This window comes from Pogona vitticeps, chromosome 3 (assembly GCF_051106095.1).
Source record: "Pogona vitticeps strain Pit_001003342236 chromosome 3, PviZW2.1, whole genome shotgun sequence".
NCBI lineage: Eukaryota > Metazoa > Chordata > Lepidosauria > Squamata > Agamidae > Pogona > Pogona vitticeps.
Genome location: NC_135785.1, coordinates 103,128,020 through 103,152,689, shown reverse-complemented (window position 1 = coordinate 103,152,689; position 24,670 = coordinate 103,128,020). Strand labels below are relative to the sequence as shown.

Here is a 24,670-nt window from a genome sequence, read left to right as displayed (position 1 = left end):
CATTGGTTCCAAGTCTAGCTTGTGGGTTTAATAACCTGCATGTTTTGTGCAGCTTGTCTGAGATGAAGCACCTGGATATGTGGAGCCAGGAATCCCCAGTGTGCTTCCCCACTGACCCTTGTAAGAGAGCCAGGCTGTGTGGTCTTGAGCAAGCTACATGGTTCCAAAATGGTCCCAGAATAAGGGAATGGTAAGCCTTTTCTGAATACTATATACCTGGAATACTCTTGAAAGGATCACCATGAATCAGAATTGACTTGATGGCAAATTGATGATGATGATGATAATCTCCGGGGTAACTTTGCTACAGTCATACCTTTGCTTCTTTAAATGTGAATGTTAAAACTGAGTCAGTATTGTGACATAGAGTTATAGGTGAATGTTAAAAAAGAAAAAAAAATCAAGACTACAGAAGGACCACCTAACTTTAATATTGACATTTGGGGAGCCAGCTATGAAACAGCTATAAAAGATCAGCAAGTGTAAGGATGCGTCCCTGGAGATTAAGGCCAAGATATACCTACTGCTGTATCCCCAATTAATTCTGTAAAGATGTAAAACCGGACGATGAAAAAAAACTGATAGGAAAGAATCTGGCTCATTTAAAATTTGATGTTGGGTGGGATCTATGAATGCCATGGTCCACCAGAGAGACAAATGAGTTCTAGATCATTCAACCCTGACTCTCACTAGAAAAACTGAGGCTATTGTACTTTGGACATAACATGAAAAGTTAAGCCTCACTGGAAAAAGCAGTAGTTCCAGGAAACTTGGAAGGCAACAGGAAAAAGAGGAAGATTGAACAGGAGTCGGACTGACTCAAAACGGAAAGCCAAATAAATCCTTTAGTTTGCAAGACCTGAGCAGGGCTGCATTCACAGAAGCACCTTTGGGAGATCTTTAATTCAAAGACTGGAAGTGACTTGACAGAACATAAAAACAAGTCACAGGTTGCCTGATCATTCACTAGTGAAAATGAGACACCCACCCCAAGAGTGACAGGATTACAGCTGTAGTACAACCAAAAAAACCAATTAAGTATACTCACGTGCTCACCGCTGAAGCGAAAAATTCTCTCATCTCTCAAACCCATGAAAACTGTCAGTAAGGTCACTCGCACTGACAGAGTTAAAATATAGAACAAGGCAATCAATCCAGTATTTTAAACGTAGGTTGCAGCACAGTATTTCCCATAGAAAGATAAGGGATGAGTAATAGATGAAAAATCCATGCAGGAATAGAGAGGGGAAATAGCTGTGCAAACTATGCCATTTACATCACTAAAGGTCCATGGTTTCCTTTTTATACCTTGGTCCCAATTGCTCTGTGCCCACTGTATATCATTTACACCTATGTAATGTAGGCACAATTAGCCGTTCTCTAAGTTCTCTAAGTGAATCAGCGCCAATCAAAGAGGCAGATACATCAAATAATAACTCTAGATAATTTCCCCAAGACATAAAGCTACCATCCTTATTCAAGCCAATAACTCCGACCGAAACACTTTTAATGCACATAGTGACCTTTCTCCAGTGAGTACAAAGTAATGTTGCAGCAGGCAATTAGCTTCAACAACCCATATAGAGGGATATATATACCCTAGACAAATGGCAAGGTTTGTTTTTTATATTACCTTCCAGGATGGAGAGGGAGATACTTGGACAATGATGGGCATTCTACAATCATGTCTAATAACAAAATAAGCCATGGGTGTAATAAATATTCCTTTGCCCTTTAAACACGTGACATTGGTTGACAGCCAAATTGTTCTTCAGCAAAGCCAATAAGGCGTGCTTAAAATGGAGACCTGCACACACAACAAAATACCTGACAGTGTCATCCTTTGTATGTCCCCTCAAAGGCAAGCCCCATGGAATTCAATACACTTATATAGGGGTAACCAAGAATAGGATTCATGTTTACCTACAGCAGTATAGGCCACTGGAGTAATACAGATGTTTTTGGACTAAAACTCACATTAGGTCCAGTCTGCGCAGCCAATGGTTAGGGATTATGAGAGCTGCTATCCAAAAACATCTTGGAAGTGTAGATACCCAGCTCAATCAAATGAAGATAAACACATCCAGCTCAGTATTTACCTTGATTGTTTGTTTGTTTGTTTGTTTGTTTGTTTATTCATTCATTCATTCATTCATTCATTCATTCATTTATACCCCACTTTTCTCCCGAAAAGATCACAAGATGTGGAAAGTTGTATGTTACAAAACGTACATTAGCAGGGACATGATCTAGTCAAGTTTAAGCCCTTTCAAACCTGCTGATTTCAAGAGATTTCTAAGCATGTATTTAATTCTTCTGAAATCAGTGAGACTAAGATCAGTAATACTGAAAAGTGCATACTACATTTAGCTACTCCATTATTACCTATGCTATTAACACAGGAGCGAGGCTAGGATGGCGTTATCTTTGTTGTTCTTCCAAAAGTAGGTGAAGACCTTTCTCTTCCACCAAGCTTTTCTTTAGTGACTGGCTGCCTGACTCAATCACAGACTGCCCCATGAGTTCTGTCTCATGCCAGCAATTGTCTGGCCAGTCAAGTATTTGACTACAGGTACATCTGCAATTTTCTTGATTCATATTGTGATATGGCTTTGGGCCATCTTGTTTTAATGGTAATTTCCTTTGGCTATTTTCTCCTCCAAGAAATTGGTGCTTATGCTCCTTTCATATTATATTCTGACAGTGTGCAAAAAAAAAAAAAAAAAAAAAAAAAAAACCAAACCAAAACAAAACAAAACACTAACATAGTTATCCTAATATTTGATTTCATTCAGATCAAAGCCCTGAAAGTAGGTGGATGAAACTACAGCCTATGGCACATGTAAATAAGATATATTACTTTGACATCATTCTAGAAGGACATTTTAAAGAAATTCCCCATGTGAAATGGGTAAGTGGATGTTTTCATTGTGCTAGAACAGCAATGGGAAATGTGTGGCCCTTCAGATGTTGTTAGATTGCAACCCTCATTGGCCACAATCAACATAGCTAGTCATAAGGGATGGTAGGAGCTGTAGTCCAATAGAGGGGAGGGGGGTGTCACACACTGCCCACTCTTGTGCTTAAAGCAGCAGGTCTGCTACCAACTACTCCTGGAATTATTTCACAAGAAATAACTGTGCTTTCACACACAGATACATTCACAAATCCAGATCCTTGTGAACTAGACAGAAAATATTGACATGCTGAAGACTTCATATATTCATATATTTTAAGAGTGCTGGAGGCAGTATCATCAACTCAAAATATATACACTCCCCACCTCCACCTTAACAGTCCTGGGTCAAGCTCTGGGAAAAAAGTCAGCAGACTTTCAGCATGGTTCAGTTTCCTTCTCTGATACTTGTCTGATTTATGACTGTGTCGGGTACTTACAATATAGGCTAATGTCAGTGACATCGCAGCAGCTTAAGTTTCAAAAGTCCACTGTATATTTTCTGGGGAATACTACAGGTGTCTAAATTTTCTGACACCTCTAGAAGAGAACAGCAGAAGTACCCCAGAGAGTCATTCAAAATCCAGACAAAAACTCATTAACTTCTGGCTGACCGTGTCCAGAGGGTGGTGCTGGGGGGGCAGTTGCTCTGTCCCATAGTGTTTATGTCATGGGATTCCTCAGGGCTCGATACTGTCTCCCATGCTGTTTAACATCTACATGAAACTGCTGGGAGAGGTCATCAGGAGGTTTGTGCTGAGGAGTCAGCAATATGCTGATGACACTCAGCTCTACCTCTCGTTTTCCACCAATCCAGGTGAGGTAGTTTCTGTGCTGAACTTGTGTCTGGACCTGATAATGGACTGGATTAGGGTTAATAAATTGAAACTCAATCCAGACAAGTGCTGTTAGTGGGTGCTTCGCCGGACAGGCTAGAGGGCCATTTCCCTGCCCTGAATGGGGTTACACTCCCCCAAAGGGACAGGGTCCACAGCTTGGGCGTGCTCCTGGAACCCCTGTCTAACACAGGAAGCCCAGGTGGATTCGGTGGCCAGAGGCGCCTTCCTTCAGCTGCGGAAATTATACCAGCTACGGTTCTACCTGGATAAGCGGAGTCTCATGACAGATACACAGACACTGGTAATATCTCGCATAGATTGCTGCAATACACTCAACATGGGGCTGCCTTTGAAGACTGTCCAGCGACTGCAACTGGACCAGAACTGAGCTGCGTGGCTGGTGAGTGGTGAGGCCGCTAGGGAACATATCAAGCCGATTCTGTTTAAGCTACATTGGCTACCAGTTGCTACCCAGCCCCAATTCAAAGTGGTTGTTTTGACATATAAAGCCCTAAACAGCTTGAGTCCTGGATACCTGAAGGACCATCTCCTTCCATATGAACCTACCCGGCAGTTAAGATCTAGCCAGGGGGGCCTTTTGAAAGAGCCATCCCTCAAGGAGATAAGAGGGAGGGCTTGGAGAGAAAGGGCCTTAGACCATGGAATGCCCTCCCGACTGAGATTCGTCTGGCGCCGACGCTGATGACATTTTGGCACCAGGTCAAAACCTTCCTGTGCCTACAGGCTTTTAATTGAAATAATATCAGCTGTGGGTCTGATGGCAATTTTTAGAGTACATATTTTAACTGAATTTTAATTATTTTGCCTTTTTATTGTATTTTAAATGTTGTAAGCCGCCCAGAGACCTTCGGGTAGTGTGTGGGGCATATAAGTTAAATAAACAAACAAACAAACAACAGAATTCAGTTGGCAACTGCATATGTACAGTAGTTGGCAAGACAGCTAATCACAGCAATATAGTTCTTGAACAAGAACAAGAACTTTTCACAAGACTATTATTTAGCCTGATAAATAAAGAAATTTCCTCAGGCTCCTTGATGCCTGAAATGCATATGCTTAAATGAGCTTTTGATGGCTGATAGATACTAATTGCTAGGCCTATGAGGCTGATTGGATTGGGCCTGAGATAAATAGTTTGGTTATTGAAATGTAAATGATGAAAGAGATATATTTCTGAGTTTTCCAATTGCCTTCCAACAGTTGGTAGAGGGAGGGGTTCTTCGAACACATCTTGTTTGCTTGTGGTAGACTGACTTTTAATTATCACTGTGAGTTATTGGTCCCATAAATGAGATCAAAAACCACGAAACAGGAAAATCCAGGCCCCATTCACTCCCATTCGAAATGAAACTGCTTGAGTCAACACAGTTCCCGGGACATGAACTCTTGGCAGCCTGCATTTAAAGTCTGTTTCGATTTTATTAAAAAGAAACCACTTAATACCGTATCTTTACTGTTTAATGACTCAATTTTGGTAACGTAAGCCAAATTAATTATCTATAAGGAAACTGTTCTGTTCAAAGGACTAGAAAGGCCAATTATTAAACAACATAAGTTTATTTAAGTGAACAAAGAAAACATTTCTCTACAGTTTCATTTCTAAGCAACAGCATAACAGTTCAGCACCTTCTATAAAAATTAACTATTAAACAAAACAAAAACTAAACTATAAACTAAGATAAGCAAACGATATTCTTACGCAGTCCATATTGTTGAATTAGGTTCCTTCGCTTGGATCAAAGAAATGCGACGCCATGTTTTCAGAAACCCCAAAACTCTCTTCTCTCTCAAGTTACTTTTTCCAACCTCTTGTAAATTTCTCCAACCTGCCCCCTCCTGACATACTCAACCAATCACGAAGGCAAGAATTAGCATAGGGTACGCCCTACTTTCCCACCAACACCAAAGAATTGTTTATCATTCAGGTTAGAGATATTTTGACTCTGCCGTGTTTTCCTCTCCAGCTGCGCGATAAGAAAAGCTGAAAATAACTACTAGTAATTTTCCAGAACTTAGCCTGTGTCAGACTCAAAATGGATTCCTCTATGATTAAGACATGACTACATAACCCATCTCTAATTAGAAAAATACACTTCATCACACACCCCCGCTAAATTTCTTCTAAATTCAGAACAGTTATTCTGAGCTAATTTGAAGTAAATTGATAAAACAACTAAAAGTAAATGATTATATATGGATTATAACAAACAATATAGCAATACAATCTCTTGGCACACCATTCAGATATACAAAAAGGAAACAAGCATGTTAGCTCATTAGCCACAGTAACTACTCCAACCGTCTTCCATCTTCTTTAGCGGTCAGGAACATCTGGATCTTCACAGTACATCCTGGAAAGTCCATCTGCCACCACATTTAGCTTTCCAGGTATATGTTGAACTTCAAAATCAAAATCCTGTAATGCTAAACTCCATCTTAACAATTTTTGGTTCTGAGACTTCATCTTTTGTAACCAAACTAAGGCTCTATGATCAGTTTGGAGTGTAAATTTACGCCCCCATAGATAAGGTCGTAAAAGATTAAGAGACCAATATATAGAAAGAGCCTCTTTTTCAAGGATTGCATAATGTCTCTCTCTTTCCAAGAGCTTTCTAGAGAAGTATGAGATAGGATATAGATTCCCATCCTCCCCTTGCTGTAACAAAATAGCTCCTAATCCAAATTCTGAAGCATCGGTTTGCAAAATGAAAGGCTTATCAAAATCAGGTGATTTCAGTATAGGGGCATGAATAATCTTCGCTTTTAAGGCCTCAAAAGCCCCTTGGCACTCGGGGGTCCAATTAACTTTGACAGGCTGTCTCTTCTTAGTTAGCTCTGTCAGAGGTGTAGCCAATTCACTGAAATCAGGGATGAATTTCCTGTAATAGCCAACTACACCTAAAAATGAACGCACTTGTTTCTTGGTTTTTGGAATAGGCCAATCATTGATAGCTTGAACTTTGGCTTGCAGAGTATGAATTTCACCTTGACCAACCAAATGACCCAAATATGTGACCTTCCCTTTCATCCATTGACATTTACTAGCTTTGACAGTAAGGCCAGCTTGATGAATTCTAGACAATACAGTTTCAACATGAGACATATGAGAGTCAAAATCAGAACTGAAAATAGCAACATCATCAAGATAAGCACTAGCAAAAGGTAGACCTTTTAAAACTTTATCTATCATTCTCTGAAATGATGCTCCTGCGTTTTTCAATCCAAATGGTAGCCTTTTGAATCTAAAAGTGCCTACATGAGTGATAAAAGCGGTCTTATCTCGTGAATTTTCGGCTAAATCCAGCTGCCAGTAAGCATTCTTTAAGTCAATTATGCTGATAAAATTTGCCTTGGCCAATTTTTCAATTAAATGATCCATTCTAGGCAATGGATAAGGATCTGAAACAGTCACACTGTTTAACTTTCTGTAATCCACACAGAACCTTATCTCATCAAGAATCTTGCCAGTGGAATCTTTTTTCGAAACCAGAACCACTGGAGATGAGTATGGGGATGATGACTCCTCAATCACATCCAGAGATAACATCTTTTGTATTTCTTGTTCAATCCGTAGAGCATGATCACCAACTGCTCTGTATGGACTAGATCGAATTGGCTGACTATCGGTAGTGATAATTTCATGACTGACCAAATTTGTGTAACCTGGCTTATCTGAAAAAACATCTTGATATTTTTCTAGGATTTGGTACAGCTTTCCCTTCTGGAGTGAGGTACCTGTCAAAACAAGGTTGTCAGACCAATCACCAGCATCTTCTAATTCAGCTAGCATATCAACAGGCTCATATTCAGACTGATGACAAGCAACCTTATATTGCAAAACCATTGCAGTTCTGTCTTTATACAATTTCAACCTATTGACATGGTAACTTACAGGCTTTTTATCAGAATTCAACATTTTTACTAAATAATTGTTATTCCCCAGTTTCTGTACCACTTCCCCTGGACCTTCCCAGCCAACTTCTAATTTAGAAGGTCTGAGGGGGTTTAAAACAAGAACCAAATCTCCCACATCAAATTCCCTGTGTCTGGAATGTCTGTCATGGTAGAGTTTCTGGGTTGATTGAGCATTTAGCAAATTGTCTTTGGCCAATTCTTGCACAGCTAACAGTTTTTCTTGCAGATTTCTGACAAAATCAGCAACTGGAACTGTGCTGCTTTTCACCACACCTTCCCAATCAGATTTCAGGAAATCCAAAGGTCCTTGTAGATTCCTCCCAAATACCACTTCACTTGGAGAGAAACCACCAAGAGAAGTGTGAGCAGAACTTCGATAAGCAAATAAAACAAATGGTAACAGATCGTCCCAAATGTTACCATACACCTGTACCATGGTCTTGATCATCCTCAGTAAGGTTTGTTGACCTCTCTCAATTAACCCATGACTTTCAGGATGATAGGCGGAGCTAAATTTTATTTCTATTCCACTAAGTTCACAAATTTTGTCCATTAAGGAGCTACGAAACGCCCCCGCCTGATCACAAATTATCTGAGATGGTACTCCAATACGTGAGCACAAGTCTATGATGATGCGTGCGATGGTGGAAGCTCTTAAATTACTCAACGCATAGGCCTCGATCCAACGACTAGCTTGGCAGATGAAAGAGATGATGTATTTCTTCTTAGACTTAGTTGGAACAAAAGGTCCCATGACATCCATTTGCAAACATTGGAAAACTTGATCAGGTATTTCCATTAAGAACATTTCCGACTTCGTCTTATCGGTCTGATAACCTGTTTTTTGGCAATAGTCACATGAACTGACATAGTCCTTCACATTTTTGTTAATACCAGGCCAATAAAAATGCTGAGAAATTCTTTTTAAAGTTTTTTGCACACCTTGGTGACCACTAGATGGATTGTCATGAGCTAATTCAAGAATCCTTAGTCTGTATTCCTGTGGTACTACCAGCTGTTGTGTGGGTTGCATGTTCAAGTGTGATTTGGGATGATATTCTCTATACAAAAGTCCATTCTGGCCCCACACAAAGTTAACTTGCTGTGTTATTGGGTTTTGAGCATAGTCATCTGCTTGTGCTCTCAAGGAAGCTAGTGAGGGATCAGTCATTTGCTTCACTTTAAACTCAGCTGACCCCATAGGCACTGATTCCTCTATTTCCACTTCTGTATTAGCTGCATTATCTTGTTCTGCCACTAGATGTTGCTGCTGGTCTAAGTTTGTAGTAGGGACAGCTTCATCAGAAACACTCCCAGTCTCTGCTTTCTGGGTTTGGGAACGGGTAACCACGTTAACAGCAGGACCTTCCTGACTCTGCTTAAAATTCAAATAGGTGAGGTCATTTCCCAGCAAGAAGTCAGGTTTCCCCTCATGAGTGAGGCAAAGTTTAGTACCACGCCAATTCTTGAACGATAATTCCACAAACGCGAGAGGAATATGTTGTTCTCCCGCCTCTCCTGAACCATAGGTCCTAATGGGTAACCTTAAATTGTCCAAAATCAGTTCTGGGTGCAAAAATTTTCGGGATATGGAAGAAAGTTCAGCACCAGAATCACTGTAAGCATTTAGAACCACCTGTTCCTTATCAGAATACAAAATCACCTCTTCAGAATAAGTTTTCATAGCCCATACTTTCTGAGACTCAGGGATTACGCAACCCGGGTCCATTAGGGTATACTTTTTCCCCTGTGGAGACTGTCTTATAACTCCTGCTTGTTCTCCTCCACGAACATCTAATATTTGAGGCACATAGTAATTTACCGCTGCCTGTCTATCACTGGCTAGTGAAGCGGTAGTACTCCCACTGGGTTGATTCTGTCTAGGCACTGTGCCCATGACAGTCTGGCCTTGAGTTGGTACTTGTTGACTCTCTGGGGTGTTAGGGCTTACCAGAGATACTTTGGGTGTGCCTCCCTTGGATTTGCGTGGCGCTGGTACCGGTGTCCTAACATCTGACTTCCTAGCTTGACTAGGGGGTCCTTGAGATAGTGCACAGTCCTTTTGTAGATGAGGGCCACCGCATTTGAAACAAGCAAAAGTGGGTCTGCTTTGATTTGGAGCTAAACTCCTGCGCTGATCCGTTGAAGTCTGCCTATACTCTTGATGGTAAGGCTTTTTAAAGTCAGGCTGGTTTTGTCTCTTAGGTGCCTCTGCTCTAGGCGCCTCTGCTCTGGCTCTAGGCGCTGGTTCCGGCTTTCTAAATGATAACAATTCGTCAGTCCTCAGCGCAAGGGATTGGAGGTCTTTAAATTCTCTCTCTAGTAAAGAACTCCTCAACTCTAAAGGGACCAAGTTCATAAATTGCTCCATGAATAATGCCTTTCTCATATCTGCTACAGATCTGATTTTCAAAGAGTCCAGCCATTGGTCTCCTAAAAATTCCAGCCTGTCAGCTAAAGCTGCATAACTCTCATTAGGCAGTTTTTTGATTTTCCTAAAATTCTGCCTCAATAGCTCTCTTGTATATCCATAACGCTGTTTAATAACCCAAACTAATTCAGACCAATCATAATCTTCCTCAGCCACTTTGGCCACGATTGTGGCGAGTTGACCGGAAATTTGGGAACGAAGGAGTTTCGGAAACCACTCTCTAGGTATCTCCAAATCTTGGCAAGATTGCTCGAAATTCTTAAGGAAGCTCAACACACAATCGCCCTCCTGGTATCTAGGTAGACTTCCCCTATCCACACTGGCTATAGAGTCTTTAATTGCCTGTTTGGCCTTTCTCTTTTCCTGCAGCTCTTGCACTTTTTGCTCCCTGCACTTATTCTTCACTTTCTCAGCCTGATTCAAAGTGTTAACAAACTCCTTTTGGGTCCTCACTAGATCTGCAACCAGCTGAGTCAGTTCCTCAGTCGCTGGCATCGGTGTGGGTGGATTCCGCCCCCCCGCACCAGACGGATTCTCACCAACGGCTTCCTCTGTCGGTCGGGGATGTTGCTCCTCCGCTCGCCCTCTGGAATCTCTCCGGCTTGGAATAGGCAATGGGTCAAACTCCTGGGGGTACCCAGCCATTTGTAAATCCAATTGGTCTTCTTCAACCGAATCTTCCACAATTGATTGTTCCCCCTCCGATTCATCCATCAACAACCTCAATTCGCTGGATGTTTTCCTCCGGCCAGTTCTCCTCTCAGTAACATGCTGAGCCATGCTGACTGCTTGCAGCCGCTAAGCTGTAAACCTCCCACTGTTTCGGCAATAAATTACCGCCAGCCATAAAACTGCCCTGACAGCCCTGATAAGGTGCCGTGCCTTAGCTGTGCCTAGCAACGAAAAAGCTTACTTTAAAAATTTACACCTAGTCCTTTAACAGAATCCGCCCCCACAACTGACCCTTTCCAGCCAGGGCTTCAGTTGAAAAGAAATAGAGCAGAGAAAAGAAAAAAAAATATTTAAACAGTTAGCAGGACAACCCACGCTGTGTTGCTGCCTTGTTTCAAACTGAAAGCAGTCCGTGCCTGACCCTCAGCTTCAATACACCACAGCATCTGGATAAATCCAAAGCAAACTGTGTGTAAAGAGAAAGCCCGGGCGTAACACTACTGAAATCAGGTTGCAAATCAGGCCCGTGGATCGTAACACCGCGCCACCATGTGAGTTATTGGTCCCATAAATGAGATCAAAAACCACGAAACAGGAAAATCCAGGCCCCATTCACTCCCATTCGAAATGAAACTGCTTGAGTCAACACAGTTCCCGGGACATGAACTCTTGGCAGCCTGCATTTAAAGTCTGTTTCGATTTTATTAAAAAGAAACCACTTAATACCGTATCTTTACTGTTTAATGACTCAATTTTGGTAACGTAAGCCAAATTAATTATCTATAAGGAAACTGTTCTGTTCAAAGGACTAGAAAGGCCAATTATTAAACAACATAAGTTTATTTAAGTGAACAAAGAAAACATTTCTCTACAGTTTCATTTCTAAGCAACAGCATAACAGTTCAGCACCTTCTATAAAAATTAACTATTAAACAAAACAAAAACTAAACTATAAACTAAGATAAGCAAACGATATTCTTACGCAGTCCATATTGTTGAATTAGGTTCCTTCGCTTGGATCAAAGAAATGCGACGCCATGTTTTCAGAAACCCCAAAACTCTCTTCTCTCTCAAGTTACTTTTTCCAACCTCTTGTAAATTTCTCCAACCTGCCCCCTCCTGACATACTCAACCAATCACGAAGGCAAGAATTAGCATAGGGTACGCCCTACTTTCCCACCAACACCAAAGAATTGTTTATCATTCAGGTTAGAGATATTTTGACTCTGCCGTGTTTTCCTCTCCAGCTGCGCGATAAGAAAAGCTGAAAATAACTACTAGTAATTTTCCAGAACTTAGCCTGTGTCAGACTCAAAATGGATTCCTCTATGATTAAGACATGACTACATAACCCATCTCTAATTAGAAAAATACACTTCATCACAATCACTGTATGTCCAAGCACTTGTCTATTCCTCTCACTAAATCATGTATCCAGAAAGGTACTATGCATCTCTAATCCCTTCCTCTCATAAGGAAAAGGTCTGTCAACCACCCCTTAAAAATCTATCCCTGAAAACCCCCAGGAGTTTGGAGCAAGGGAATATCACAAACCAATTTATTACAGCAATCCCTGTCTTTTCAAAAGATACAAAACCATGAACATATTATCTGAATAAGTGTAAATCTAGAATGCTTAGGCATATTGTGTGTTGGTGTAGAAGATTCTGGGATGTTTTTACTTTTTTCTTGTGTTTTTATTTCATGCATTCACACAGTACAATCTATTCTCAGTTCTCATGTTTCTGCCTTTTGTCCACCAGTTCCAAAAAGTCATTACACAAAAGTTTACAAGAACAGCAGACTAAGAACCTATCAGACATGCATCACATCAGAAGACCTCAGTGCCAGCGGTTTATATTATTGAAGCCATTAATGGAATCACTTAAGACTTTTACATGAATAACAACATGTGTATGAAGCAAAACCATCCATTACTTGAATGATGAATACAGCCCCATCATTTATAATTTAAATTTGAATATTCCTATATATCTGCCAAAAGAGGCAATATTACTATCCATCCATCCATCCATCCATCCATCCATCCATCCATCCATCCATCCATCCATCCATCCATCCATCCATCCATCCATCCATCCATCCATCCATCCGTCTCTCTGTCTCTCTCTGTCTGTCTGTCTACCTATTTATTTAACTTGTATGCCGCCCACACTACCCAAAGGTCTCTGGGCGGCTTACAACAATTAAAATACAGTAAAACTAAGCTACGTAAGTAACAGAAACATGTGATGCAGCTATTTCTGGACTGTATCACTTCAGATTGTAGGTAGAGACATAAACAGTACATTACCAAAGCAGGGAATGTCCCCTCAAATTCAGGAGGGGGATCTAAAACTGGCTGGCCCCATCTTTGTTGTCCTGCCACAAGCAGTCAAAGACCTTTCTCTCCAGGCAAGCTTTCCCTGAGTGACTGCCTGCCTGAATGAGGTTTTAAAATTGATGGTTATGCCTTACTGCTTTGAACATATTTTTGGTATTGCTTTTGTTTATCATCTTTTACTGTGGTATTTGTTTGATCATTTTAGCATTTGTATATTTACTGTTTTTTGCTTTACATATAGTCCTAATGATGTAATCTGCTTTGAGTTCTTCTTAAGGAGAAAGACAGGATAAAAAAATATTTAAAATAAAATAAAATAATAAATAAGATTTGCCTGAGGTGAAGGATTCCAAGTGGCTTAAACAGTGAGACTGTTACCAAAGACAGGAACAAGTATACAACGGAGCACAAGCTGTTAATCTTAACCACAACTCCCAGCAATAAACAGCCACAAAGAGGTTCAACTCAGCCTCAGCATTTTTTGCTCAGAGCCCCCTCCAATATCCATAGCATTGCTTTTACAGTATAGTAAACTGGTTTCCCTCTTCCTTAGGAATACCCTAAATCTGGAGGAATGATGATCCCAGCGTGATGCTCACCTGCCAGGGAGAGTTTTTCTCTCCACACTTTTATCAAGCAGCTCTCCCTAGTAGGCAGAACGATGGTAGGCAGCCAAGTAACAGCCACAAGTCTCCCATCGTCGGTGTGGGAAGGCAAGAGCCCTGCTTGCACTCAGTGCCGCCCACCCACATCATCTCATTTGTTGAGTCCCCCCCCCCCCCAATCAACTCACCTGTATATAAAGCCAGTGAAAATCAATAGTGGGGAATATTGACATAGTGATTTAGACTTCTGTGTGCATAACATGATATAGACCTGCCACTGCTAGGAAGAAAGCTTTAGATTTTAGTATATATTAGAAACTACTCAGGCCAATTTAGTTTTTCACCCAGCCTAGTAAGCAAGCAAGCAAGCCAGCCAGCCAGCCAGCCAGCCAGCCAGCCAGCCAGCCAGCCAGCCAGCCAGCCAGCCAGCCAGCCAGCCAGCCAGCCAGCCAGCCAGCCAGCCTGCCTGCCTGCCTGCCTGCCTGCCTGCCTGCCTGCCTGCCTGTATGTATGTATGTATGTATGTATGTATGTATGTATGTATGTATGTATGTATGTATGTATGTATGTATGTGGTTTTTTACCCCACCTTTCTCCTTTAAAAAGACCCAAGGAAATGTACATCATTAAAAGACAATATTTTAAAGCTAAAAACAGTAAGCTCTGTTTTTTTTTCTCACAGTTTGGCTTGTTGTCCCAGATAAGCTTTCTTGGCCAAGCAAAAATTAAAAATTAAAATCAAAAAAAGGAAAAGAAAGGTCCATCAAAGGAATATGTATCACTGAGGATACACACAGATTGACTTCAATGATTCTCATTGTAGGAACAGTGGGGTGGGCAGCCTTCCTAATGCACGAGTAGTGAATCTGCCTAATTGTCAGCACTGCAGCTCAGAGGAGCAGGCCATAAGAGTTGCAATAAAAGAGAGAAGTGCCAAACTCAATAGGAACTGCTATAGTATAAATAACACTCATGAAACTGTCAGGGTTAAAATCAATAAAGGGAAATGTCACTGCTATTGGGAGCCCGGCTCTATTCAGGAGAAGCATTTCTCACTGGGAGTGCAGATGTCTAGATTTTAGATCTCATAAAGGTGGACTTTATCTTTCTCAGTATTCAAGACAACAGCGAGAGCGAGAGAGAGAGAGAAAATGATCTTGCTGCCACTGTATCCATAAATCCATACTAGCTTGACTGGTCCAAGCCTGGATAACTTGTGACTCACCAAGTTAAGCAACATAGGTTTTTGGCAACGTGCAACTCCACAAACCCTAATGCTTTCACTGCCTGCCCAGGACTACTAAGTGGGGGTTATCAAAAATCTGGCTAGCCATGATCTCTGGCTACCACGTTCTGTTTGGTAAGCAATCACATTGGTAGCAATCCTGCTGCTTAGCACAGTAAATTTCAACTAAAGAAATAAATCCCAGTGATCCGAGGGGATTTGGTGAGCCAATGCCTCAGTAAGTTCCATTGTATGCCTAGTTGTGATTTACTGTGCTAAGCAACAGGATTTCAGCCTGTACATACCTTCTTGCTCAGGGTTAAGGAGAGCTTGTTGCAAATTGTTCCTTCTTGCAACTGCATCCTTGCTCTTAGTTATGATTCATGAATATTCCTCTGTCCTCTTCTGTTCCTGTCTAAACATTCTGTGCAGGCTGGGGAAGGAGAATGCCTGGATTAAATACCCACCCCAGTCACACACTGAATAAAGGTGGAAGTTGCATCCCTAACTGTTCCCTGTCTTAGATTCTGGACTGCTCAGTTGCAAAGTTTCTGGCTGGTCTAATGCAACAACAACAAAAAAGGTCTTCTCTACACCCAGTGACACAGCACTGCTAAGACTGCTAGTACAGTCCATTCTTAGTGCTTATGTCTGAGCAGTAAGCTTCAGATCAGACTCTACTTTATGCAGCCTCTTTGAAACCTGTGTTCAAAAATGAGGATGATTATTTTTTCTTTCAAGCCCTTTACCACCTTCAAATTGCCAAGGGTTTCTGTGTCCCAGGAAGAAAAGAAGGTCAGGAATGGTAAGCAGTCATCTCTGCATCTGCTGCTCAGAAAGGATAATGCTGGATCAGTCAGATAAAACCCCAGCTTTTCAGCATTTGCTTTAACTGGCACTCAGCTTCATGCAGATTGGCTGTCCTTGTAAAAAGGTAGATGAGAGCAAAGAAGAAGAAAAAATCAGAATGTCCTCTGCTTCACTAGCTCAGGTCTGCAATTTTTAAAAAAATAAAAGAGAATTCCATAAAAACAAATTTATTAAGATGTGGGGGGCCTCATTTGTTTATGTTCCTTTGGTTGAAGGCAGGTTGTTCTAGAGCAGTCATCCTCAAAAGGAGCTATATGGTCCACTGGGAGTAGTCTGGAATGTTTGAAGGGAGCCATCAACTGGAAACAAATCTTCACACACCACCTTATAAGGTTCGTTATGTGACTTAGACAAATCCTGATTTGGTCTATATTTCTTTGATGTTGTGTTTATGGCTGCAGCAAAAAAAAAAGTTGAGAATGGATGTTCTAGGGAGCTGAGAAGGCAGCTGGAAGGAGGAAGCAGTAGTTACTGGAGTAGCCGATGCCGCTACTGTGCACATGCAACTCCTACTTTCACTCTCGATAAACAAGACAAGCAAACCACAATATGAGCTGGGAGGAGTCCTCACCCTGCAACTGTGATATATAAGTTGTCCCTCCCACACTCTGATAATCAGGGAGGCATCCTTTGGGTACTTTAGAACAAGGGCGGGAAGCTTCCAGGGGAACATCAGACCACCTTTCCAGTTGGTTGATTTGTTCCACAAATGCACAACCAAATGAAAAATTGGCCCAAGGGGAGGAGTTTAGTGCATTTTCTTCTTAAAATATTACATACTTTAAAAAAAAATTATTACACCCGTATATAAAAATGATTATTAAACATTATATTCAATGTATTATAGAATGAATTTAATTAATTATAAAATAATTATAATAGGAGACCCCCCCAGCACCACCTTCGGAGTTCTCCCCCTCCAGGAAGGACTGGAGCCTCTGTAAAACAATGACTGTAAATCCCATCCCCAAAGAGATGGCACAGAACTAGAACTGCTGGACAGTTCAGTGCTTGGGTTTTAGAAGATTAGGCTGTGCTAGCATATCAACCAAAAACAAAAATAAAAAATAACGAAGACAAAAATATTGTAGCACCTTAAAGATTAACTGCTCTATTTTAATATAAATTTTCGTGGACAAGTCCACTTCCTCAAGCAGATGTCTGGCATATTAAAATACAGCAGTTAGTCTTCAAGGTGCCACAACTTCTTTGGGGTCTTTATTATTTTTATTTTGTTTTTGCGTCAGTGCTTTAGGTCTCTGCCTGCCGAGCCGGAAATTGGGATTTGGGTCCTTGACAAGAGTTGGACCCTTTGATCCATAAGGCCCCTTCCAGCTCTGGAGTTCTAAAATGATGGGGATGATGATTATGATAAATCAACTTTGGGATCCACAGAGCTTTAATCTGAACAAAATTAGAGCTTGGTGAATTGAATCTCCAATTCCTGAACAGGAACTGGCCACTTAAATAACAAACGGTTTGCAAAAGCTGCATAGATAATTAAGGCTATTTAAGTAACAAAGGAAGACAGCTGCTGGGGACATGGCTTATAATTAAAAGTAATTAAATTAAAGGTTTCCTCTTTTAATTTGCACTAAATGTCCTCTTTTGATCAACACTTAACATTTGGTAAACACCGCCCCATTTAAATAAGCAGCCAATTTAGCAGTTCAACACTGAATTTCAGCAGCAAAGTATAACAGTGTTGTTGTTTTTTAATAAAAACTCTGGGGAGGTGCGAAAAGGGTTTGGGAGGCACATGTGGGCCACAAACTGCACTTTGCTCACCCTTGGCTTAGAATAGCTGTATAACTTCTATCATCAGAGGCACCACAAAAACAAATTAACCACAGTTTAGTGTATTGTCCAAATGCTCCAACATGGTTAAACTTATGTATAGTCTGTTAAATTAGACACTTTCACAAACTGTAGTTTGAAGCTGACTTATTTGGAAAAAAATAGACTCCAATGAAGGCTGTTTCTGTAATTTACAGTTTAATTATGGCAATCAGAATAAAGACACTCAGCCCTGAAACATATATGGCTAGCTATATATGACTGCCAGTTCTGCAGAGCATACATTTCACACTGCTTCAGTGGCTCCCAGAAAGTAAAATTACATCAAACCAGCAAATGGGATTTTAATCTGGATTATAACATATTTGGAGCTCAATTCACGTGCACAACTGCTTCTTTTAAAAAAGCAATTGCACGGCGTCTATTCTATGTGGCAAGTCAAAATGCCAGAACAACATGTCCATGCCTAGCAGTTTGCCAAGTAAGAAAATCTGGGAACTCCTGACTAAATGTCTGCCTCAAACTCAATACATTTGAATTATTGGGGAAAGAGCAGCATATGAGGGGCCTCAACATTTTTCCATCCTGAATTCCAGCTACATCTTCCCCAAACAAAATTTTAACCCTTGACAATAGCCTTACTACTGCAGGTTCTGAAAGATAAGCAAAATGATTAGAGATGCAAAAATCATCTCAGTTTCATGGTACTTCTCCAAATCCCACCTACATTTGTTTCTTTTTGGGTGGTAAGACTTTACGTTGCTTTCTGCCCTTAAATCCATGCACATTTCAAAGCATTTTGGCTAACATACACATTTATTAATGTATTTTATCTCATTTGATTATTTCCCCATTGACTAAAAGGCTTGCTTGTGCATATTTTTAATTACAGTATATATATATTTTAGTCATTTCCATTCTTAAGTAGGCACATGGAATTGAGAGCAGTATGTTTTTCTAAGTGATACAATTGTGTGAATGATCAAGGCAATGCTCATTTTTTCTTGCAACAAAACCAGGGAGATGTAACAACACAAGAAAATTATTTTCCATCCATAAATAAGCCAGAATTAGGAAAATCAGAAGCCCATGGGAGGAGCAAGCCATCAGCGGTACAGAACCTGCTACGCATGTTGAACATCCCATGTCCAGTCCTTGCTATTTCAACTTCAAAGTATCAAGTAGCAGGTGATTTGAAAAAAAAAATCTGCCAGGACCTTGGAGAGGTCATAAATATGTTAGAAATGCATGGACATGTGCTTGGTCGGAACAAGCTTCCATGGCTTCTCATGTTTGAAGTCTGTGAGGGTTACTCAGTAAGTTGACTTATGTGCAGTGTGCCTACTTGGAGCTCTCGTTTACAAAGCAATGTTCCCTACGATTTGTGCAATGGTAGTAGCCCAAATGAAGAATACCACATTTGTCCAAGAAAGTAACAGCAGGCATATTCTTCACAGAGAGACACCGATAAATAGGTGGACTCCAGTTGCCCTCTAGCACATTCCCATGGTGCTCATAGAGTGAAATAAGGTTCTCTTGGCAGGGTAGACTTGATTTTAAATGATTTAAATCAAAAAGTCAGATTTTTTTTAATGATTTAAATTTTAAAAAATCAATTTACATCATTAAACGATAATATTTAAAAGCTAAAAAGAGTAAATATAAAAATACCAAAAAAGCATTTTAAAAATATTATATTAAAAACAATAAATGAAATCAATACTAAAACATTAAAGCAACAAGGGGCAACCATTCATTTAAAAACTCCTCTCAGATAGCCAGTCACTCAGGGAAAGCCTACCTAAAGAAAAAGGTCTTCATCTGCTTGTGGAAGCAGACATTAAAACCAGCATGTGTTCCATTTAAAGAAGCACCAGTAGGAGATTCAACTGTAACCTTGCTATGAAAGAACAAGATATAATTTCTCATCCTGCTTCTTGCTTGTCTACCACAGCATCACACTTAAACACAAAGTTATAAACTTCCACTTGTGCTTGTGTGAGAGGGCAGGTGCAAGGGCTGAAAAGAGGAGCTTGAAAACACAGCATTCCCGATATGTAGTTGTAGAGGAATAGGAAATGCAGTGAACTGGAGCATCCTACTACTGGGCTGCAAGCTCATATCCAAAATACCCAAATGCTTTCAACCATCTTCACATAGAAAGAAAACACCGCTGAAGTTTTGCATAGAGAGTAACTTATCTCCTCATACTTTTGAAGGGTAAGAGTCAGGTTGTAGCTCGCTGATTTTATCTTGTTCTGGGCCTCCAAGTGGGTCATGCCTTCCGTGTTGACACCATCAATGGCTACCACCAAGTCCCCCTGGCTCATCTGGGACTGAGCTGACTTGCTGCCAGGTGTAATCTGTGGTAGAAGAAACAAAAGAAGGAGAGGAAAATAAAGAGATGTCAAGACAAGAGTACAATTCTTTGGACATCACGTATGCGTACATGGACCCCGGTCTACTGCACATTGGTTTACTAACTCTCCCCTCAAAGGAAAATATAATAGATGGATAGGCATCTGAAAAGATAGAGGCCTGATTCAGTATACATAGTCCACCAGCATATCCACAAACATGAAGGAATCCCAAGAAACTATGCTGCTTGAGGAAAAACAGCAAACAGCATTCCCCCGCCACAGTCAAGCCACATGGTACCCTATGGCTGGCTACTCAAGGTATATTTCTTCATCCTGGTGATTAGGAAAAAAGCCAACCACAAATTAAACAACCATGAATTTGCTGCCTTTTCATAATCCATTGCTTGAAGCACATAGCTCATTGTATTTTGTGCTATGGGGTGTGTGTGTCTGACATAGCATCTTCAGAACAGCAGGCTGGCTTGGCTTGGTAATCATGATACTTCGAATAGGGGCTGTTATGTAGAAGCCGATACAGGCTCTTTATATGAAAAAGCAAACAAGACAGAAGTTGTTGTGGGTTTTTCAGGCTCTTTGGCCGTGTTCTGAAGACAGAAGTCTTCAGCAGTTGCTTCCACAGGACTATATATTTCCTCCATCTTGAAATACAGATGCCCGTCTTGTCATAAAAATGTTAACTACTCCAAGCTGCTGACATATGTAAATTCTGGAAAGCTGACTCCCGGTGCTTCCCACCTGCTTGTACTTATCAAGAGTGAGCATTCATTGCTAAGCACTGACTCTCTTGCCGAATAAAGCCAAAAGGCAGCTCAAATTAGGAATTCCTGCTCATCACACCCTCACTCTCATCTCTCTTAATACCATTTCATGCACTCAAAACTAAACAACCTGCTAGACAAAGAATAATATGCTATACCTTCTTTCTGTTTTCCTACTTTGCTGTGATGTTTGTGGGTTGATGCCTGAATATACTTCCTGATATGGAAGTGAAGTTTTAAAACCTCTGTGAAAAGGCTGCACCACCTTTAAGTGCACATGCAAATAAGCCACACAAGGCACAAAATGTTCTTTTCATAATTACCTCCTTCCTGGAGATTCTGCTTTAATGGACTTGCTCTTTTAAAAAAAACTTACTTCTAAGCATAGTCTCTTTGTCAACCTCCTGCGCTGAAATCATTTTTTCCATTTATTTTACATTTATTTCTCCATTTCCTTTTAATATGAGGTCTTTCTTAGATGCTGCATCTTGGGAACATTATGCAAAGTTGCCCATAGGTGCAGCAGCAGAGACTAGGCCTGGAGGCATGGACTTAATTTTTATTTTCCACCTGAATGGCCCAGGTAAAGACATAACATGGAGAGTTGTTGTCGAATAACTTTAGCAACCTTACTTTTTTGGGGAGGTTGCTCATAGTTAGTATTTTTACTGTTATTCTACCACAAATGTCACAGCCAGTTTCTCCGCAAATGCCACAAAACCACCATGCTCTGTTCTTGCCAACCTGAAAGGGCCTGGAAAGGATGTGTCACTTGCTTAGCAACCTCTTCACCTCTCCCCTAGCCATGATAAAATAGCAAAAGCAAAGCTAAGCATGCTGCTTATATACCACCCCATAGCGCTTCAAGCACTCTCTGGGCAGTTTACAAGTTAATTTTGCAGGCTACACATCCCCCCCCCCCGGCGCGCGTGTGACCTGGGTACTCATTTTACCAACCTCGGAAGGATAAAAGGCTGAGTCAACCTGGAGCCGGCTACCTGGGATTTGAACCCCAGGTCGTGAGCACAGCTTTGGCTGCAGTACAGCAGTTTAACCACTGCGCCACGAGGCTCTTCAAAATAGGGCAGACCAGAGCTGCATGTGATGGCTTTACAACTTCACTTTCATATTGATTTTTAAAACTAAATCATTATATCAATTTGATTTTTAAAAATTATTGATTTTTATCCACCCTCAGATTACCTCTCCTACACCCTGGCAGTAAATATATATATAAACTAAACAATTTATTGCCCTTTCATGATAACCCAAATCTGCCACCTGAAGCAGTCATTCCCTTAATGATACGTAGGGCCAGCCCTGTTGGGAGCCCCCCCCCACACACACACACAGTGCACTGAGATACAGGACAACATATTTGTCACAAGCAAAAGAGTACTTTAACATTCAAGCTTCCTGCCTGGAGAGTCATGACAACTTATCAGCACTTTAACTGAAGCGATAAGAGCTGAAATGCACCACAAGGAGATAAAACTGGCTAGAGATGTTAAAAGGCTAGGATCTTTAACCAAAGTTGATGACTCAAAAAGACTCGTCTCCTCTCGAAGGATGAGGTATACAGCTACTAAAATTAGACGCTAATTGGCTTCAACAATCTACTTCCAAGAAAACCAACAGCATGCAATTGGGACCAGCACAGTAATCAAAAGTGAGCCGCATTCCACTACTCTGTGACAAGATAAGGCTGAGCCAAATCTGAAGTATGAGGGAACACTGGGGAGTATCTTGTTCCAACCTTAACACAAGGAATGCAGGGAAGAACCTCTGTCTGCTGGCACTATAAGCTTATCCACACAGTCAAAATTGTGCAGTGCTAGTCTTTGTAGCTGATTGTCTTACTCACCAAAGAGCTGGCAAATTCCCTTAAATAGATGTTCTTGTTCTTTTTCCAAAGAAAAGTCCTATAAGAGTCCTATAAGTGTCTTTTGTGTGCTCGTCTATACTAAAAATAATTTCAAGGAAAAAAAATAGCAGACAAAAAATATGAAGGACCCTAAACTGCCAGATACTATTGTCATTGCATGCCACCATTCAGATCAGTCAGACATGAAATGGAAGCTATCCGATATGAACTATCACTGTATCTTAGTACGCCATGGAGAAATGCTAAATGCCAGTATGAACATTATGGCAAGAGGAAGACCAGCCAGGTCTCTGTCCACCAGCAAGCAAAGAAACAACTATTATTTGCTTTTCTCTTCTCTCTCCCTTACTTTTCCCTTTTCTTCATCATACTACTATGAGACTGTGAGCCTGCACACAGGGACTGCCTTGTCTCTTAATCTCTGTATAGACAACATTTAGAAAATGTGAAATCATCATAAGTGCTATCAACAACAGCAACACCTATCTATCACTCTCAAAACACCAACGTTGAAATAAAATTACACTGCCGATCAAATACCAGTAAGTAAAGGTAAAGGTTCCCCTTGACATTTAGTCCAGTTGTGTCCGATTCTAGGGCGCGGTGCTCATCCCTGTTTCCAAGCCATAGAGCCTGCATTTTGTCCGTAGACAGTTTCTGCGGTCACGTGGCCAGCACAACTAGACAGGGAATGCCATTACCTTCCCACCATGGTGGTACCTATTTATCTACTCACATTTACATGCTTTTGAACTGCTAACACCAGTATTGTCACTGAATCTGCAGCAGGCATTTAGAGCAGTGGTTCTTAACCTTTATTTTACCATGGTCCCCCTTTGAATATCTTTTGTTGCCAAGGACAATCAAGATTAAACTCAAGATTTAAAATGTGAAAGTGCATCAAATATTTATTTAAAGTTACTCCGGAAGGGCCTCATCAACAGATATTCCTTGCTATAATAGCAACACTTTTCAAGATGACTGGAAGAAGTTTCATTTTGCTTTGAACAGGGTGCACCCTCATCAACAGCATCCATTCTTTTTTACATTTCAAATTCAGCGATCCATTCTAAGACTCAGCCAAAATATATTGTTGCGAAATTCACTGTGATAATATCAAAAAGTCACTTTACCTGACAATAACCAAATGGTTTTATTAGCAGGAATCAAAGCAGAAACATGATCATGAAGTCCATCCAAACACTCACTAACACTGACACAGACTGACTCTGACTCTCTCTTCCTGAGGCTTCTAACTGCGTGGTAGCAAGAAATGTCATGTGCTGTCTCTCAGCCACTCAGTGGCACCCACTTGCTTGTTTTGACCGTGGGCAGAAACGTCAAACAGTTATTTGCTATCAAACAATTATTTTCATAACTGATTTTACCTTTGTTTTTAATGGAGGCTGAAGATTAGAAAAAGCCATGCTTTATACAAACAAACAAGGGGAATTAAGATTTTGTTCTACATTTTCTTTCTTGCTTTCATTCATTCATTCATTCATTCATTCATTCATTCATTCACTTTTAACTGCAAAAAAATATCATAACTTTTATTGAAGCCTTCACTTACCCCCTGTGAGGCCATTGTGCCCCCCCCCCCCCCCAAGATATATGGACCACAGGTTAAGAACCTATGATTTAGAGAATATGAACTGTCTACTCTGCATGAAAACACTGTAAGCATAATTTTGGTGACTAAACTCACCGTGAGCCACTACAGAGAGCTTTCCCTTGACTAAGCTTGGTCATCTGGCAACCAGGAAGAGTGATGCAGATTTGAAGTGGCACAGAATGTAGAATTTGTGATCAGACAGCTACAGCTATGTGTGTTTACTCAACCAGCTTTTCTCTTCCGTTTCCTACCAATTCTATTAGATATATATTTTAAAGCCTTCTTTCAGTTTTAAAGATCTGTGCTGAGTTTCAAAGAGGCATTTCAATCTTTTTTGTAGGTTCTGAAACTGCCTG

At 40.7% G+C, this 24,670-nt stretch overlaps 1 protein-coding gene across 50 annotated transcripts in view; it reads right to left on the bottom strand.

Moving 5' to 3' along the window:
- LDB3 (LIM domain binding 3) overlaps positions 1–24,670 on the bottom strand; it is a 202,713-nt gene that overhangs the window by 106,012 nt on the left and 72,031 nt on the right. For 41 of the 50 annotated variants that reach the window (XM_078390983.1, XM_078390990.1, XM_078390976.1 and 38 more), the window contains one exon: positions 19,887–20,038. The exons of the other annotated variants lie outside the window; for them this stretch is intronic. In XM_078390983.1, the coding sequence (XP_078247109.1) occupies positions 19,887–20,038 (152 nt within the window). The remainder of the gene's footprint in view (positions 1–19,886; positions 20,039–24,670) is intronic. 50 annotated transcript variants of the gene reach the window in all.